The sequence below is a fragment of the Engystomops pustulosus genome, chromosome 5 (assembly GCF_040894005.1).
Source record: "Engystomops pustulosus chromosome 5, aEngPut4.maternal, whole genome shotgun sequence".
Classification (NCBI taxonomy): domain Eukaryota; kingdom Metazoa; phylum Chordata; class Amphibia; order Anura; family Leptodactylidae; genus Engystomops; species Engystomops pustulosus.
Window position 1 is genome coordinate 82,096,863 of NC_092415.1, and position 18,754 is coordinate 82,115,616.

At 37.9% G+C, this 18,754-nt stretch overlaps 1 protein-coding gene across 3 annotated transcripts in view; it reads left to right on the top strand.

The window, feature by feature from the left end:
- EXOC2 (exocyst complex component 2) overlaps positions 1 to 18,754 on the top strand; it is a 113,336-nt gene that overhangs the window by 27,796 nt on the left and 66,786 nt on the right. For all 3 annotated transcript variants that reach the window (XR_011855760.1, XM_072152478.1, XM_072152479.1), the window contains exons 4-10: positions 1,423 to 1,536; positions 5,480 to 5,604; positions 11,262 to 11,342; positions 14,964 to 15,109; positions 16,217 to 16,298; positions 17,371 to 17,473; positions 18,019 to 18,137. Coding sequence is in view for 2 of the 3 variants with exons in the window: in XM_072152478.1 (XP_072008579.1) it covers positions 1,423 to 1,536; positions 5,480 to 5,604; positions 11,262 to 11,342; positions 14,964 to 15,109; positions 16,217 to 16,298; positions 17,371 to 17,473; positions 18,019 to 18,137 (770 nt within the window). In the remaining variant the exon portion in view is untranslated. The remainder of the gene's footprint in view (positions 1 to 1,422; positions 1,537 to 5,479; positions 5,605 to 11,261; positions 11,343 to 14,963; positions 15,110 to 16,216; positions 16,299 to 17,370; positions 17,474 to 18,018; positions 18,138 to 18,754) is intronic.

An 18,754-nucleotide genomic window follows, 5' to 3' on the forward strand; every position in this document is an offset into this window, starting at 1 on the left:
ATATATCAAGAAAGTGGAGGGTTCATCTGGACAGGTGAAGCATTACATCATGCCTATTACAATCCGTGGGCTGCACAGGTGATGTGCAGACAAGTTGCTGGTTGTAGCCAATCTTGTTTCTGTCTAGGTTACGATGGACTCCAATGGCTGAAAAAAGCACCACAGAGTGTGCAACACCACATTTATCAACTGAGAATTTTCAAAAGAACTCAAATTTAATCGCAAAACTACACCACATAGGAGGTGGTGTATGTGGGTCCATTGCTACTACAGAGGGGAGATTTATCTCAAACTTGCATAATTTTGACGATTTTGCTCAATTTTGAATTTTTTTGCAATTTTAAAGTTTTTGCTCAATTTTATGTTTGAGGTATCCGAGAATTTCCTGTGCAAAAACATTGCAAAAAGGCAGAAATTGAGCAGATGTTAAACATAGGTGGGAAAAGTGCAGTCTATTCGCATAGAGCACACAAAGCTGATAGTCACATCAGAAGGCATTTAACACTGCACATACACCAGACTATAAATCCGACTGGTGGAAACCTGCCAGTCTAACTCATAGACAACTGCTCAAAACCCTGCCTAATGATAAATCTCCCCCATGTATCGGATATTCTCTGTGACCTCAAAATACACTTATGCCAGTGATGGCGAACCTTTTGGAGACAAAGTGCCCAAGCTAAAACCAAAATCCACTTATATGTCGTAAAGTGCCAACATGACAATTTAAGCAGTAACTTATTGATCCCAGCTGTATCACGGGTTTTAATTGTATTGGCGTCCTGAGTTCACCAATACAATAGAAAGATGATGGAAAAATTTGAATTGTAGCTTCCCTCCAGGGTCCCCTGAAGAGGAAGAATCAGGGGACCCAGAGCAGGAGCTTCAATGACAATCCATCTCTGTCCATACGTTCTTTCTCCTGTAGTCCTGGCAGTCAAGGATGTTGCTTTAAAATAGCGCTGAGCTTGGCACGTCCTGGGATGTATTGGACCACAGGATGCCCGCAGAAAGGACTCTGAGTGCCACCTCTGGCACCCGTGCCATAGGTTTGCCACCACTGACTTATGCTGTTACAAGGCTAAAAAATGTTTTAATATGTTTCATAGAAGACTACAAGAAATTCTGCAGCAGGACTTTAATTTATGTGGTGGATTTTCTCCCCTGCAGAAGGGAAAATATATGTGATCATAGCCGACCTATAAATACTTTTAGTGTACCAATATTTTACTTGACATAAAGCATATCCTAAGAAAATTGACCTGATAAATTATAATTGTCTTAACAACTGTTTATTGTTTGAAAAGTTTGACACTTTACATATAGTGCTTGAAATTTATATTAATGTCTATTTCTTTTATGTCCTGGGTCTTGGCACCGAATTTCATTCTCTTTACAATTCTCTTGTTTGTGCTGTTACAGAGGGAAGGTTCCACACTCTGACATTGAGATGATGTTTCCTGGAAAAAGTGGGGACTTCAATAGTGAGAAGTTTTCTTCTACATGGTATCTGATAGAAAATCACTCTACTGCAAGGTAAGGGGCTCACACCCTTCATCACCCAAGAATAGATTTAAAGCTGATCCCAACTTTTTAACTTTTTTGATGCTTTGGACAAATTTTCCCTTTTAGTCCACTTTAAAGGAAATCTGTCATTAAAATCCATCATGATAATTACTCCCTAGATCTAGGCACCATGCCTGTATTAATCTTCTTATATTTGTTATTCATGGACTCCTTCCTTTTAAATTCAACTTTTATAATTAATCTAATGAGCCACAAGGCCTCCATGCCCCTCTGCTCCCTTAGCACTTTTACCCCCTTGCTCTTCCGCTGTAATCTCATGGCAGCAGCACAAAGTGTGAGGGGGGATTTCTGAAGTGTGAGACAGTATAAAAGTTGGTCAAAGGAAGTAGGCCATGGATAGCAAATCTAAAAAGATTACAACAGTCTCGGTGTCCATGGTTTATCACATTTGATTTTTATGGTAGATTTTCCTTTAAATATGCAGAACAGCCAGTATTTCTTATACATTTTATTAAATGGGCAGGAAAATTTAAAAAATTGTAGAACTCCTTGGTGATTGTGATGTGGCCTTTTTAAATCCCTGTTAAGCTTCTCTTTACCATTTTGGATGTAGGTGCTGTTTTGATATTTTTTTTTACTATTTACCAAGAAACAGTAGGAAGGTAGTAGAAATGTTTCTAAAGATATTACATAACAAAAACATTAGAAAAATATAAAGCTGTATTCCCCAAAGTATTAAAAGTCACATTGCAACCAGTATAAATAGAATATATATTGTCAAACAGTAGATTTGTTTTACTTTAACATCTGTTTCATGCTACCTTTTCACTCTCTTGGCCTGTGTTTAACCTGTGAAAACGTGATCTTGAAGGTATTTTGGGCACTTGGTTTTGCATTGCTTGCCTATGTTTTTTCCTTGAAGGAAATGTCGTCTTTCCTGATTAAGCAGACGGTGCAGACTATGGAAACAAGTTTTTAGGTCCTTAAGTGTTGGCATTGTCTTTGATTTGTTTGGGGTTTTTTGTTAATATTTGTATTGCTTATAACGAATGTGCACATGCTTGCTGTTAAAGGAAATCTACCATCCAAATGAAGGATGTTAAACCAGTGACACTTATTCATAAATCCTATGTCTGTGGTAATCTTACAATATTTGTTATACATGGCCTCCTTCGTTCTGCAATCAACAAGAGCACTCCTTGCTACAGATTCACTGACTATTACAGGGAAGGAGTACTGTTTGGAGAAATTTCCTCTGCTGCTGTGAGATAACATCAGGTAGAGGGAGGGGAGAAGTGGCTAGGGGGAGAGTGAGACAGTCTAGCAGCCTGTGAAGCTGCAGCACACAGGGCTATGGGGGCCGCCCAAGGAGTCCTTTATGGCTCATTAGCATAGTTTCAAAAGTTGATTTTAGGAGGGAGGAGGTCATGGATAACAAAAATAAGAAGGTTACCACAGTCATGCTGCCCTGATTTATCATGCTTGATTTTGATGGTCGATTTTATTTAACCCCTATGCAAACCAGCGCCTAATAGTACATCCTTGCAGGAAGATACTTCCCAGACCAGGACGTTATTACATTTAGCTTCTGGCTCCAGCTCACAAACGGAGCCGGCAGCAAAAGCAGCAGGTATCAGCTGTATATTACAGCTGACACCACGCTCTGACACTCGAGCATGACTCCAGAGTGTAAAGAATAAATCCAAAACACAAATACACAAAAACCCCACATATTTGGTATTGATGCATCGTTATTGGACCCGCCCAGTGAATACCGCAAAAAAAAAAAGTTCAGAAAAAGATAATTTTTAATTAATACCCTTAAAAAATGCTCTAAAAAGCGATTTTAAAAAATAACACACTCTAAAATTAGACCACTAAAAAGAACAACTCTTCTCTCAAAAAATAAGCACTTAACCAGATTCGTCAGCCAAAAATTAAAAAAGTTATACATCTGAAAAGATGGTGATGCTAAACAGAACAAGATTTTCTTCAAATTAAAAAAAATTCATATAAATGAGGTATTTTTGTAATCATGGCAACCCATAGAATAAAAATAATATACTATTTTTATGGTATGTTCAACGGCCAAAATAAAAACCTTAAGAAATCTTCCCAAAAATTTATGATTTTTATTTCCTCCACCAACAAAGAGTTAATAAAATCTCATTACCATATATACTTGTGTATAAGCCGAGTTTTTCAGCACAAAAAATGTTCTTAAAAAAACGGCCCCTTGGCTTATACACGAGTCACAAGTTAAAATACAACACTTAAAAAATACTTAAAAAATAAGTGGCCCCGATCTGCAGCGCTGCTCCCCCGAGGTCCTCTTCTGGCTTCCGCGCCCTTCTTTTGTCCTCTGTACATCGCGCTGGGAGAGAGCAATGGCGGCGCCCAGCGCGATGTACAGAAGCCGGCGCGGAAGCCAGAAGAGGACCCGCGCGGACATCGGGGGAGCAGCGCTGCAGATCGGGGCCACCGGAGGGTGAGTATATAAGTTTATTATTTTTTTTAAGGCTGGGCAGCGCTGTATACTACTGGGGGCAGGCTGGGCAGCGCTGTATACTACTGGGGGCAGGCTGGGCAGCGCTGTATACTACTGGGGGCAGGCTGGGCAGCGCTGTATACTACTGGGGGCAGGCTGGGCAGCGCTGTATACTACTGGGGGCAGGCTGGGCAGCGCTGTATACTACTGGGGGCAGGCTGGGCAGCGCTGTATACTACTGGGGGCAGGCTGGGCAGCGCTGTATACTACTGGGGGCAGGCTGGGCAGCGCTGTATACTACTGGGGGCAGGCTGGGCAGCGCTGTATACTACTGGGGGCAGGCTGGGCAGCGCTGTATACTACTGGGGGCAGGCTTTATACTATAGGGGGCTGGCTGGCTATATACCAGGGGTGGGGTCAGTGACCAATCCATTTCCCACCCTCGGCTTATACTCGAGTCAATAGGTTTTCCCAGTTTTTGGTGGTAAAATTAGGGGTCTCGGCTTATACTCGGGTTGGCTTATACTCGAGTATATACGGAAATTGGCTATAGATGCCCTAAAATTAAAATTTCCACCCAAATTGAACGTATTGTCCAAAAATATTACAATTTGTAGACCACACCTCCATTTTGTTTTAAACCCTAAAAAATGCTTTTTCATACGTTGAGGGGTGTAGTTTCCATAATGGGGTCATTTTCAAGTCTTGCTATTATTTACGCCTCTCACAATGGAAAGCTGAGAAGGTCCCTATAATTATAGGTTTTGGCGATATGAAAATGTAAAAAAATGATACCCAAATTCTGAAACTCATAACATTCTAATAAAATCTTTAAAAAACCATGCCAACACAAAGCAGACATTTGGGAAATGTAAGTTATGAATTAATTTGGGTGCTGTAATAATCTGCTTCAAAAGTAGAGAATTTAGAACTTTGAAAATAAAGAATTTTTTTTCAATTTTTTTCCTAAATTTCCGTCTTTTTAATAACTAAACACAAAATATATCATTCAAAACTAATTTGAAGTACAATAAGTCATGAGGAAACAAACTAATCCCATGGATATCTTATAGCTCTAAGCACTTGTAGTGACATAGGGAAGATTCTTGATGGGGTTTTATGTGTTTAGGTGTTTTTTTGTCTATTTAGACAAAATATATTGACTATTATTGGGTAAATAGGTATTAAATAATAATAATAATAATGTTACACTATAGTCAATCAACTATACCAGTTGTATAGCCCAGGAATAACAAAGTGGATTAATAAAGATATTATAAATTACCAGGTGCATTTATTCTTTGTGCATTGAAGGTAAATTGTAGGTAAAATTGGCATATTCCCTTTAAAAATAGTTTACTTCCAAGACCCCCAGCTGTTCTTGTGATAAGTTGTATAGCTTGGTATTAGAAATGACGATGAGTCTTAAATTAACATTATTTACTTTTTTATGTGTGAATTCAGCTTTGAACAACTCAAAATAGCGGCCAATAACCTAAAAAAGCAAGCAAGTAAGAAAAACGAAGGAAACGTTGCTTATGTGAAAGGAGGACTAAGTACATTTTTTGAAGCACAGGATGCATTAGCAGGTAAAATGTTAACTGAAATACTGGATATAATCATGTCTTGTTAAATTTTCTTACAGTGGTTTACAACAATAACATTTTCTAGTAGAATTTATTTAGAATTTAGAATTTTTTTAGTGCTGGTGATTATGGTAAGTATGCATGATAAGTACAGTAAAGTAGAACACTTCTTTGTCCAATTTCTCAGCTTCTTCTTTTTCCTGTAGTGAGCAGTGTTTTTGAAAGCCTTTTCACTTTTATATACATCACATAGATCACAGAAGTATAAAGATTAACCACCCCCATACCTAATATTTTGCTGCAAAATTCAGCTTGCTTAGAAGAGAAGTCTATCCAGGGACTGTCTGTAAAGAGTCCATAAGTTCACAGATACTCGCTGGAGAAATTACACGGAGCAAACCTGGGACCACTGGACTGAAGTGATTTGAGATCCGGTCTGGGAAATCTCCCCATTTCACAGGCTAAACTTGGTTGTGGGCAACCAACCTTACACAAACTTCTAAAAGCAGGAGGAAAGGGAGGGGGGGGGAGGACATTTTGTAATAATAAATGTAATAAAATTCCTATAGACTTTTTGCTTGCCAATTTGGTTCCATCATATATATAATAAAAGCAGGTGTTGTACGCTAATAACACAGACTAGCAGAAGCCCTGAGATAACAGAAGTAACATATAACTTACAGACACCATTTATACCCCCCTTAGTAGTGTCACTGACATCAGATTGACAAGGCAGCTTGCAGGCCAGGAGACTAGTTAAATCTGATAAGGCCATGTTGTTTGGCGGGAAATTAAACCAGCTCTGACCAGCTTGACCTCTTACATTCTGTGTAAACATTTCTAAATTTCTGGACACAAGCGACTACTTCATTACAAGCCTGGAAGTTGTTTCTCCAGATGATTGTAACCAGGATAAGGCAGAGGTTTATTTTCTGTCCAGGAGTCACCAGTTATGACAGACAGAAAGAATCAATGGATCATGGTACATTAGGTGGTTACTCCTTCTCATGGCAGATTGCAGACGCTTTTTGATCAGATGATCGACCTACTTTTGTATATTTGATATTATCAAATTAGTTGGTAGCCATATTTTTACATCTCTTTATCTTAAAATGTTCAAGAAGCTTAATTTTTAATTCTTAATATGACTGCATGTTGGGTCTTAGCAGTTGTTCAGGAATGTATGTAACTTTAAACTAGAATATGTAATGTGATAATAAGAACAGTAATATAAAGCTTATTTAGAAGTGGCAGTATGTGTACATTGGCTGACACAATGATGGCTCTAGACTGGCAGATCTTGATAACTGGTGACATGTATCCAATGTTTAACCATTTGAATGACTTGCACACTGTGAAGGAGATTTATCATGAGTCTCTTAGAGCAGAACTTTTCGAGTTGCCTGTGGCAACCATTCAGAACTCAGCTTTCATTTTCCCAAAGTTGTTTATAAAATTAAAGCTGAGCTTTGGTTTTCATGGGCAACTAGAAAAGTTTTACCTCAGAAACGTGATGATAAATCTCCTCCATAGTCGTACTAGAAAATTATGAGGCATCTTCATGTAAAAATCTGCCCTTTCCAACCAAGATTTCATTTTACATCACAACTTTTTTTTAAAAAATGGTGGCTTATGGATCCACTGATGCACCTAGTTACTGCTGGTTATATATAATAGGGGTTTTGTATTGATAAAATATCTATTCATGATTGGACATGATTGTCACTAGTTTTTATATTGCTAGAATAAAGAAGGAATTACCTACAATTCACCTGGACCTTGAACTACTCTATGTTGATTATATTTTCCCATATACAGAGTTGGCCAGTGCCTTACTGGACATTCTGTTTTGGTTTGACGTGAGCTGGATTTTGCACTATATCCCTGTTACAGAGAACTGTATACATACACAGAGAATGCCGAATATTGTAATGTTCGACTATCCCCGACACTCTCTTTGACCAGGCCACCTTATGGTCACCACCTGTAAAACAACATACAAGTGCTTCACAATAAATTAGAATATCAGCAAAAAATTACTTTTTTTTGTAATTCAATTCATAAAAGTGAAACTCCTATATTATATAGAGTCATAACAAACAGAGTGAACTTTTTCAAGTGTTTATTTAAGTTAATGTTAATGATTATGGCTTACATCCAAGGAAATCAAAAGTCATTATCTCAGAAAATTTTAATATTATATATATAGCTGTACACAGAAATGTTGGCAAAATGAAAAGTATGTAAATGCACTTTGACTAGGCGCAGGTAAGACACTTCTGCTGTTTATTGGTCAGTAATGGCTTGACACATGGGAGATGGACACTTGTATCCTATGTCCTGGATATGTCTGTGTGTGGTGGCTCTTGAAGCAGTGACACCAGCAGTCCAGTCCATATGGTGAATCTCCACCAAACTTTTGAATAGCCTTTTCTTAACAATGCTATCAAAGCTACGGTTATCCTGGTTGCTTGTGTATTTTTTTCTACCACACTTTATTCCTTCCACTCGACTTTCAATTAGAATACAGAACTCTGTGAACAGCCAGCAATGACCTTTTGTGGATTACTCTTTGTGCAGTGTGTCCATTACTGCCTTCTGGACATCTGTCAGATAGGTAGTCTTCCCCATGATTGCCACCTACTGAACCAAACTAAGGGACCTTTTAACCCCTACGTGCACCTGGACGTTATAGTACGTCTCTGCGGGAAGATACTTCCCGCACAGGGGGGTTTTGTAACATCCTGCTTCTGGCACCGGCTCACAAATGGAGCCAGCACCAGAAGCAGCGGCTGTCAGCTGTATATTACAGCTGACACCGTGCTCTAACACCCACGATCAGAGCCGGCTCCGATCGCGAGTGTTAACCCCTCACACGCCATCAAGCATGACAGCGGCGTGTAAGGGTCTTCCTCCTATGGATCGGATCCCCGTGGCGCTTACTTGAGGGTCCGATCCACTTCCGGGCAGCCCCGATGTCTGCCAAGTGCCCAGGGGCTGCCCGATGTTCTTGGCAGTCAGACCCCTTTCGGTCCCTGGCTGGCACATGTGCCCTATCCTGTGGTATAAAATTTGCACTACTTTTGTCCATATTGTGTACCTCTGACACTTTTTTTTCTGTGACTAAAATTGTTATTGAAGTGACTGGATTTTAAATTTGGAATAATATTGTACAAATTCTTTCATACAGTAGGGATATAATTCCTTTTCTAGAAGAAAATAGCTGATCTTGTAATATATAGACTGTACCACTCGCTATGGTTTCAGGATAAAATCTTGTTAGTAGTTATTTCTGCATTAGACTAGTCAATAGGCTCACTGTATGACAGCCACTCTTTACATTGCTTTTGTAGTGTCAACAACTGTACTTCTAATATCGCCCTTCTCTACTAGAAAACAGGAAAGTTTAATTAGCCGCCACATTACTGCCATATGTCGATGCTGAGCCATTTATTTTTCTATCAGTTCCTCTAGAACGAAATACACTACAGACTTCAGTAGGATTATATAATTGCTTGTTTGACTATTTCAAATTCGGATGCAAGAGATTCAGGAAAATCTGAATTTGACATATTAATTATTTTACTATAAAGGGGGTATCTGGATTTTCTTTTCTTTATAACTCTACAGTGGGTGGTCTGTAGAAGGGGTAATTTTTATTTGGTTCTTTACCTTGGTTAACATTTTGGCAGACTATTTGTGCATTTTAGTTATAGTATGGTTATAGGATGTTTTGTTCTCCATTTCACTCTAAGGGGTAAATTCAGCTGTTTTGCTGTTAACAGAGCTGTTAGCAGTACAATGTGGAAGTGAAAAGTATCTAGGTAGTACAAATATCTTGCCTAGGGGTCTGCTCACAAGCCAGGATTTTACACAAATTTTGATGTGGATTTGAAAATTAGATGACTTTTTGCATTCAATGGTGTTTTAAATGAAGAAAGAAAATGGTTTAATCCCTGAGCCGAGTGGTTTTCCTGAAAAACAATTATAAAATTATGATAACGAGCCTCTGTCCCTTTAGTGCCGGGCTCAGCACTTCTCTCACATTAAGAGAATGATGTAATCGCTGTGTTGTGCTTGACAGGCAAAAGTAATAGATTGCTGTACCATCCCCCAACTGCTGTATATGAGTGATCCAGCTCAGGTTGATTAGTCCTCTCTGGACTGTTCAGGAAGCTCACGTAATGCGGCAGGATGAATGCAATCCAGCTTTCCCAAGGTCCTGAATGTTAGAATTGTTTTTTCAGCAAAACCACTCAGCTCAGGGATTAAACCATTTTAACAAGATTAAACAAGATATGCTTCTGCATCAGTCTTGCTATAGCATTCTTAAAGTATGCTTCATAATGCATGAAATCAAAGGGTAGGTTTCCTTTAGAGAAAAATGTGAGGATTGAATTTTTATTTGTAGCCCAATGTCATGTTTGCATGTGCTCATTCATTGAGCTTTACTGATACATGTAAAGGAAAATAAGATGGTATAGATATTGTTTGCACTCAGTTGGTTTGAAGTAACCCTATAGAAATGTGTGTTTTAGAAGACCTACAACCCAAACAAATCATAGTGATATAGTTTCTATTTTTTCTTTTTACATTTGAAAGAAAATATAGCATCAAAATCAAGCATTGTAAACCATGGACAAAAAGGAGTCAGAAAGGCTATCAGTCAGAAGATTACCATAGTCCTGGTGCCTGGAACTAGTAGGTTCCCCCAGGTTTATCCATGCTTGGTTTTGATGGTAGATTTCCTTTAAGGTTATTTGAAGAGTTTGTACTCTGCTTTGGCTCTTCTAATTTTCATGTTTTTGTTAATCTATATACATAGTTGGTTGGTTGGCCTTGGAAACAGACATCAGCTTAGCTCCAAATTGCTGTCAAATGTAAAAGCTTAGGCGCTTCATGGCTGTCAATGGGCTATATACGTCATAATTGCAAAAGCAACTTCACATTGATGCCCATGTTTTTTGGATCCTTTGTCCTTTGTCTGGCATATCTTTGCTTATCACAATAGTTTCTTGTAGAATACTTTAATAAATTTCCTTCGAAATATATATAATGTGTGACCAGTGCAGAGTAGAACTAGACAGTCCTTCTGTGCTGGATTTATCACTGCATCTGTTGTTGGATGATAAATCTGTAATAGTATAAGACTGCCGAGATGTACTTCGCACCATCTATTACCGCATTTTTGGGACTATAAGGCGCACAAAAATCCTATGATTTTCTCTGAAATCAAAGGTGCACCTTATAATCCGGTGCGCCTTATATATGAACCTAGACGTTTTAGCAGGCATTTATTGATGGTGCGCCATATACTCCGGTGCGAGAGAGTTTTGTGGGTGAAAATGACACCAGAATTCTGATGCAGGCAGCTTGATAAATCTCGCCCAATGTTCTCTATATTTATACTACTATTTATTTTACCCCTAGGAAGTACCACTCATGATGCCTTGTGACTTTATTGTAAAATCAAGTGGCAATAAGCATATCCATTTTTCAGCATTGTTTTTTCTGTACACTACCTTCATTCACTACCAAATGAAAGTGCTGGATTCTGAAAACTTGTAGGTTTAATTTGGGATGTGTTTATTGTAGCAGAAGTCTACTTTCCTTGCTTAAAAAGCGTAGTAACCACCCTGTAATGATCATGTGTTTTCCAGCAATCCATCAAAAACTGGAGACGGATGGCACGGAAAAAGTAGAAGGGTCAATGACGCAAAAATTGGAGAAAGTTCTGAAAAGTAAGTTCTCTGTTCCCTAGCAAACATCTCTTAACAGCTAAACTGCTTCCTTTAATTTCTCTCCTGCAAACATTTCGCCTTTTTCACGTAGAAAGGAGTGATTCAAACCCATTATACAAAAAATGCAGGATCCCATGAAGGAGTGTCCCTTTACAGTTACCATGTCATGAAAGCAGCACTAGTTTTTATGTTGTATTTTTGCCAAAATATGTAGAAATAACAGAACACTTTTTTTCCACTTGGATAACTTCCTATGTTTGTTTGGCTTTTTTCCTTCTGGCCTCAGTCATTGACTTACTAAAGTCTCAGAATGGCACCTGCATCTTGTATAGATCATATATTTCTCATATACTGTATTTGTATTAACTTGCTGTCATTGAGTAGAAATATTTTTGTCTACATCCAAAGGCTTTCTACTTGCATCTCACAGCTGTTTGGTAATACAACATTCTGTCAAGAGGAACTTCTCTGAGCTAAATCAATACATGCTTTGTACTGTCTTAATGCTTTTGCTCCAAATTATCAGTGTTGTGTGTCAATATTTCACTTTGTTGAGCTCTCATATAGGATTGCTGGAAAACCAATGCAAGAGTAATTTATCTGTTCACAATAATGGGAGAGCATTATAGTAAGATTGCTGTGCCAACACTGACATAAGGGCTGGTACGCTGTGTAGCCAATAGCAGGCCCTGCAATCAGATGATCAGTAGGGGAGCCTAGGCAGAGCCCCTCACAATCTGCTGCTTAAAATATGTAGAGGAACGTTTAACTAAATAATTAACAGGGGCTCCAAGAATTGTGCCAGCACAGATCTAATATCCTATCACAAGGATGGGTCATATCATTTAGAATTTAAAGGGAAACTGTCACCAAGTTTGAAGCCAAAAGCTGGTAAAAAATAGCATAGAGAGAAGCTGCTCCTCCTCCTTTTTCACTACACTCCTGGTTTGGACATCGAAACTGCATCTGAAAAACTGAATGTTTGGACACACCCTAAACAGTACCTTGTAGTACTGTATACTCTTACTCCTTTTAAGCCAACTCTATCAAGGTTTTCAGTCTGTAGAAACCTTGTCAGCTTCTTACCTATCAGCTGTATGTGTATCTGTGTATTTATACTTACTGCTTATATTGCAAAGTTTATTATTAACATCTGTTTTAATTAATTTTTTTACAAGTTTATTTACATAACTGTCTCACATCCCTGCCATGTATTTTGATGCCCTGGTTGCAATGCCACTCCCTCCTACCAGGGATCCCTATGTCAGGGTATGCCCTCATTTCCTTATGCAATGCATTACATAATTTTTTCAGTATACACAGACGGCCCCCTACTTAAGGACACCTGGCTTACAGACGACCCCTAGTTACAGACAGACCCCTCTGCCCTCTGTGACCTCTGGTGAAGCTCTCTGGATGCTTTACTTTACTCCCAGGCTGCAATTATCAGCTGTAAGGTGTCTGTAATGAAGTTTTTTTGATAATCCTTGGTCCCATTACACCACAAAAATTTGAAAATCCAATTGACACTGGGACAAAAAAAAATTTGTCTGGAGCTACAATTATAAAATACTGTATACAATAAAATACTGTATTCTGACTTATATACAAATTCAACTTAAGTACAAAACCAAAAAACCTATCCAGGGACTGCCTGTAATAGTATTTATATAGTGTTCAATTAGATTTAGATTGAAAAGCCCCAATGTCATTAAAAGAAGACAAAAAGGTAAAAAGCACTGAAAATAAATCCTTTTCCCGCATTTATCTAAAAGTACATGGAGAAAAGGACACATATAATTTGAATCACTAACATATAATGAAATAAACATAAAATGTCATTTTAAAAAAGGTTAAAAATATAATGCATATATATATATATATATATATATATATATAAGTTCCAACATTAGTCACACAAAAACTAGTCCTTGCACAGTTCAATCAAGGCTAAAGTATTAAGTTATATGTTTTACAGTTCATGTAGAAACAGCTTTACATGTGTAACTGTTGTGAAACTGCTGTGAAGACGCCATATGTACAGTACCCTTAAAGGAAATCTACCATTTGATTTTATGCATCAAGAAACAAACATACCTTGAGAATGCTGTAGCTACACTGATGCAGAATCATATCTTTTTTAGTCCCTGAACCGAGCAGTTTTGCTGAAAAAACAATTATAAAATTATGATAATGAGGCTCTGCGGTTCCTGTGCCTGTCACACAGGGCCCTGGGCGCTCTCCTAGTATCCTACTGTGTTGTCCCTGACAGTCAGAAGTAATCAATTGCTGCACCATTCCCTAACTGCTGTGAGTCATCCAGCTCGATAAGTCCTGCCTGGACGACGGTGCAAGCAATTCAATGTTTGTAGAATTAAAGAGTTTATGTAGGGCAAGCAACCTTCACCCAGCTTTCCCAATGACAGCTTTCTGCAATGACATTGCAACATAATGATCTACAGGATACTGAGAAAGCTGGATGATGTCACAGGCTCTTGGGAAGGCTTATGGGGGATGGGAGGAGTCAGCCTTATTCATGCTGGAGCAGTGCATAATTGGGGTAAGAACCTCATTATCAGAATTTTATTATTGTTTTTTTTAGCAAAACCACTCATTTCAGGGATTAAACAAGATATGTTTCTGCATCAGTGTCATTACAGCATTCTCAAGGTATGTTTGGTTCACAATGCATAAAATCTAATGGTAGATTTCCTTTAAAACCTCTTGAAGGATTAGCGCAGGGGTAAATATTACATAAATTGGTTCCGTATTACTTTACAAAGCCTGAAGAATCTCATTACATGCCTGATTGGATTACAGAATTTAGGATTAGAGAAATGGTGCATTTTTACTTTAAGAAATCTAGGAATATACAACTTGTCTGGAAAAATCTTACTTCAAGGTCCAATATCTCTTGGCTGTGATTTGGTAAATAAATGTAACAGGCTTTTATTTTCTGGAATAATACTTTTTTTTCTTTATTTTCTTTTTTTTCTAAACTCGCCACTATCTCTACCTGTGAAAGGAAACATTAGCTTTGTGTGAATGAAGATTTTTATTTCAGAGCTAAAGGTTCCTGCAGAGTTTTAACTTTGTATTTGTATTAGACAATTATTTTAGCCCGTGTGTTTCAGCGCTCGGGCCACCCACAGTGCTGAGGAGAGTATATGGCACGCAAGCCACCCAGAGAGACTGATGTAATTTCTTCATCTTTGCTTAAAGTATGGTCACTAGACCAGATAATGTAGAGACGTTCTGCTGGCAGCCATCAAAATGTTTCCAGTTATTCCTTATATTTTCTTTGAGCTAAAGGAATAATTAGGATAATTCACGGGTAGAGAAATATGTGCTATTTACAAGCTATATATATCTTTATACATAAATGGCCTCCTGTATAAGGTGATCACAATGGCGGCGTTGTAACATTGTGCAGAGGCTGTGTGCTACACATCTGAATGGTGGATTGTTATCTTTGTAATGCACCACTGAAAAGAATAAAAATATCTCTGGCCGTGGGTCATTTGTCATTAGTCAACTGTGTCTTAATAAGTTTTTGGAGGGAATGTAGAGATCGGTTCTTGACTTTACAGCGGTATCCAGGAGCCTGCTTTCTCTTGTCAGGTGCAAGTACCACAGCAGATACTCTGTTTCAAGAAGTTCTGGGGAGGAAAGATAAAGCCGACTCTACACGAAATGCTCTGAACGTTCTTCAGAGATTCAAGTTTTTATTCAATCTTCCCCTCAACATTGAGAGAAATATTCAGAAGGTGAGTTTATTTAACAGACTACAAGATGTATATATTATTAAAGCTCTATTGTTTCTTGCTATAAGGCTCGGGTCTTGCTCAGCTACAGCTATGTATATAGAACTTCATGTACATGAAAGATATACAGAAAAACAACTTTATAAAAAAAATCTACAATTTGATTTCATGCATTATGAAACAAACATACCTTAAGAATGATGTAGCTACACTTATGCAGAAACATATATTGTTTAATCTGTGAGCTGAGTGGTTTTGCTGAAAAAACTATTATAAAATTATGATAATGAAATTATGTAATCACTGTGTTGTGCCTGACAGGCAAAAGTAACCAATCACTGCACCATCCCCCAGCTGCTATGTATAAGTGATCCAGTTCAGGTTGATTAGTCCGCTCTTTACAGTGAAGACAGCTCCAGGTAACATGTAGGCTAATGGCAATCTAGTTTTCCCAAGATCCTGAATATTATAATTGCTTTTTTATCAAAACCACTCAACTCAGGGATTAAACAAGATATGCTTCTGCATCAGTGTTGCTACAGCATTCTCAAGGCTTCTCTTAAAGATTTTATACCACTTAACTCATACCCTTCAGGTAGGGTATGAATTAAAATTCTAGAATTCAATCTGTGACGCTAAAACTCACCAGTTTTATGACTTTCAACGCAATTCTTTTTAAAGGTAATTAGGCACATTTTAACGTAAAAGAGAGATTGCTAAAAAGTATATTTAATACCCCACGTGAGGAGGCAGACTTCCTAGTATGACTCCGCTCCTGTGTCATTTTAATGCAGTGTTCATAGATACATTTCTGCATAAAACTTTAATTGAAGGACATCATTGTGGTGCTGAAGCTATTCTGGATAATAGGGATCAAAATCCTGGTAAAATTTTAAATGTAAAAAATACCTTGAGTCCTGGGAAGGAGGAAGAGAAAAGAAAGGTGGACTGAGTGGCCGCTGATTGTTATGGCCAGGCCAGAAATGATTGGTGCGGGAATGAAAGAGAACGGGGAAATCTACAGATTATATGTCCTATGTATGAAAACAGACCACATGGGAATAGGTATGTTTAGCTATCACATTTGATAATTTTTAATCTTTTTTTAAGGGTGATTATGATGTGGTTATTAATGACTATGAAAAGGCAAAATCCTTGTTTGGGAAAACTGAAGTAGAGGTGTTTAAGAAAGGTGAGAAATACGGCTTTTGTTTCTAATTTTAACCTCAAATAACGCTTGTCAAGAATAAATACACTCACACCTTGTCTGCATTTACACAAACGAATGCTATCCACACAGGAGTACGTCCAGCGCACTGAAGAGGAGCAGGGGTGACTCCTCTCCTCTCCATAGAAATGCATGCTCATCAATGTACACTCTTGACAGAAAAAAAACAGAAATGTTGATATTTTTTTTAGGGGGCTGAATACTGATAACCATATGATATTTTACTTTTTCATGTTTAATCACCAAAAATATCTACAAAATGGGGTGTAGAGTGTTCATCAATGAGCAAAAAAAGGACATTTTTTTTATCTTACCAATCGGCTGCAATTAAACAAAGAGTGAAAAATTTAAAATAGCATGAATACTTTCCATATCCACGGTATTAGTCAGTGGATACATTTAGTACAGTAAGTGCCATGTCAGGTAATTGAACCATTATTGGGCAGTGCCTCCATCAGATGGCTGCGGACACACACTGGAGGGGTAACTAGAGTAAGAGTCGTGTCAGCTTTGTCTTGTGGCTAGTTACATTATAAAGCAGGGTGGGGAGAAAGGAGTAAGATTAAAAGATCTCAATGTGCAAAGAGGTAGAACAGGCAGCTGATATGTTCTTTAGCTGTAGCAGGTTATGGAACTGGTAAAGAGAAGCTTGTAGAGAGATGTGTATTTCTTTATTGACTGGACTGCACTTCAAGAACTGAGAGGAAGGAGAATCTCACTAAACACAACCTTCTATGCAAAGTTTTAGGGTAATTGTGAACCCAGCATATAAAGAACCACTGCAGAAAATAGAAAGGGGTCATTGGAACAGGTAATTATTTTTCAGAAATGGGTTAAAACATGTGCTATGGCATAGGGAAGTGATTTTCAAACTTTTTTTTACGTGATAACTCAACACAGCACTTTAATTCTGGGGGAAAAAATCATCTCAAGTTAAACTATCTGTGGAGGAACAATACAAGCCAGTTACAATGTATTTGCCTGCTTATTTAGCTCTAACTATTATCTACTACTGATATCTTTTGTTGTTCTCTAGTTTATGCTGAAGTAGAAACTAGGATTGAAGCACTGAGGAAATTACTTTTGGATAAACTTTTGGAAACTCCTTCGACTCTACATGACCAAAAACGCTACATTAGGTAAGTACAGGTGGACCACATCTTCTTTATTCTTTGTTTCTCTTAATACATTGTTTTGCATGGTTCTTTTTTACAGAATATAAGCTGGTACTGCTGACTGCAATGGGTTTTAAATTAACTATCAACAATTTTAGCGACTAGGTGCTAGGTTATTTGCTGTTGAGTACAGCTCCATCATGAAGTCCAAGAAGTCCTTATAGAAGTCCTGTACTATACTTCTAAGAGACTGCCTGATCAACTTAAAATCGAAATCTGTAAATCCCAGTGGCATGGTGCTGTGCCAAGGGATGGTGGGGCAGCTGGTGGACCACTCACAATGTTATGGATGACACAACATCTTAAAAGTTACTTTTGTGATTTGGAATAGATGGAGAGGTATGGAGATGGTTTTTCAGCTAACCACAAAGTTGTATGGATGCATTACATAAATGTCTTGGGATATAGCAAAGAAGAGCAGAATAAATGCTGTCAGTGTGGTGCTTATTTCTGCAGAGCTTTGTTTGTCGTCAGTGGCTGATCTTTGACCTCTGATTCTTTTCTTGCAGATATCTTTCCGAACTCCACGCTCCGGGTGACCCGGCTTGGCAGTGTATTGGAGCGCAGCACAAATGGATTCTACAGCTCATGCACAGCTGTAAGGACGGCTACGTGAAAGAACTAAAAGGCAAGCATGGCTATGATAATGTGGAAACACTCATTAACCCATCTCCTTTTCCCAGTAAAACACTTGCAGATACCAGGGTACAAGTTCTGTTCTTTTACTTTTTAATGACAGTGTTTATTCTACAATTGGAGACTGTGGAGAATGTCTGTGTTATCCATGTTTATGTTAAAGAAGGGAATCTAAATTATACTTCAATTTGGAGAAATTAAATGCAGTCTACTATAGATTCGTTTTTACCGTTAACACGTAAAATAAGCTCTACATAAAGTATCATATAAGATATCTTTCCATTATGTATGTGTGATCAAATAATCTTAAAGGAAATTTTTCACCAGATCTTACCCTGTAAAACTACTAGCCCCTTCGGGTAAGGGGGCACACTGTTACAGATGAGCAGTATATACACAATATATTGCAGTACTGAAATATTAGTGAAAACAAAAATGTACGGTAAATAATATGAAAAATTTTAAAGTTCACCCCACTTTCCCTAGAATACATACCAAAATTAACAAAACAAGCAAAAAAATCATAAACATGTTAGATAACCCCCTGTCCCAAAATGCTCAATTTATCTAATTATGAAAATGATTATACCATACTGTGAATCAATGTTT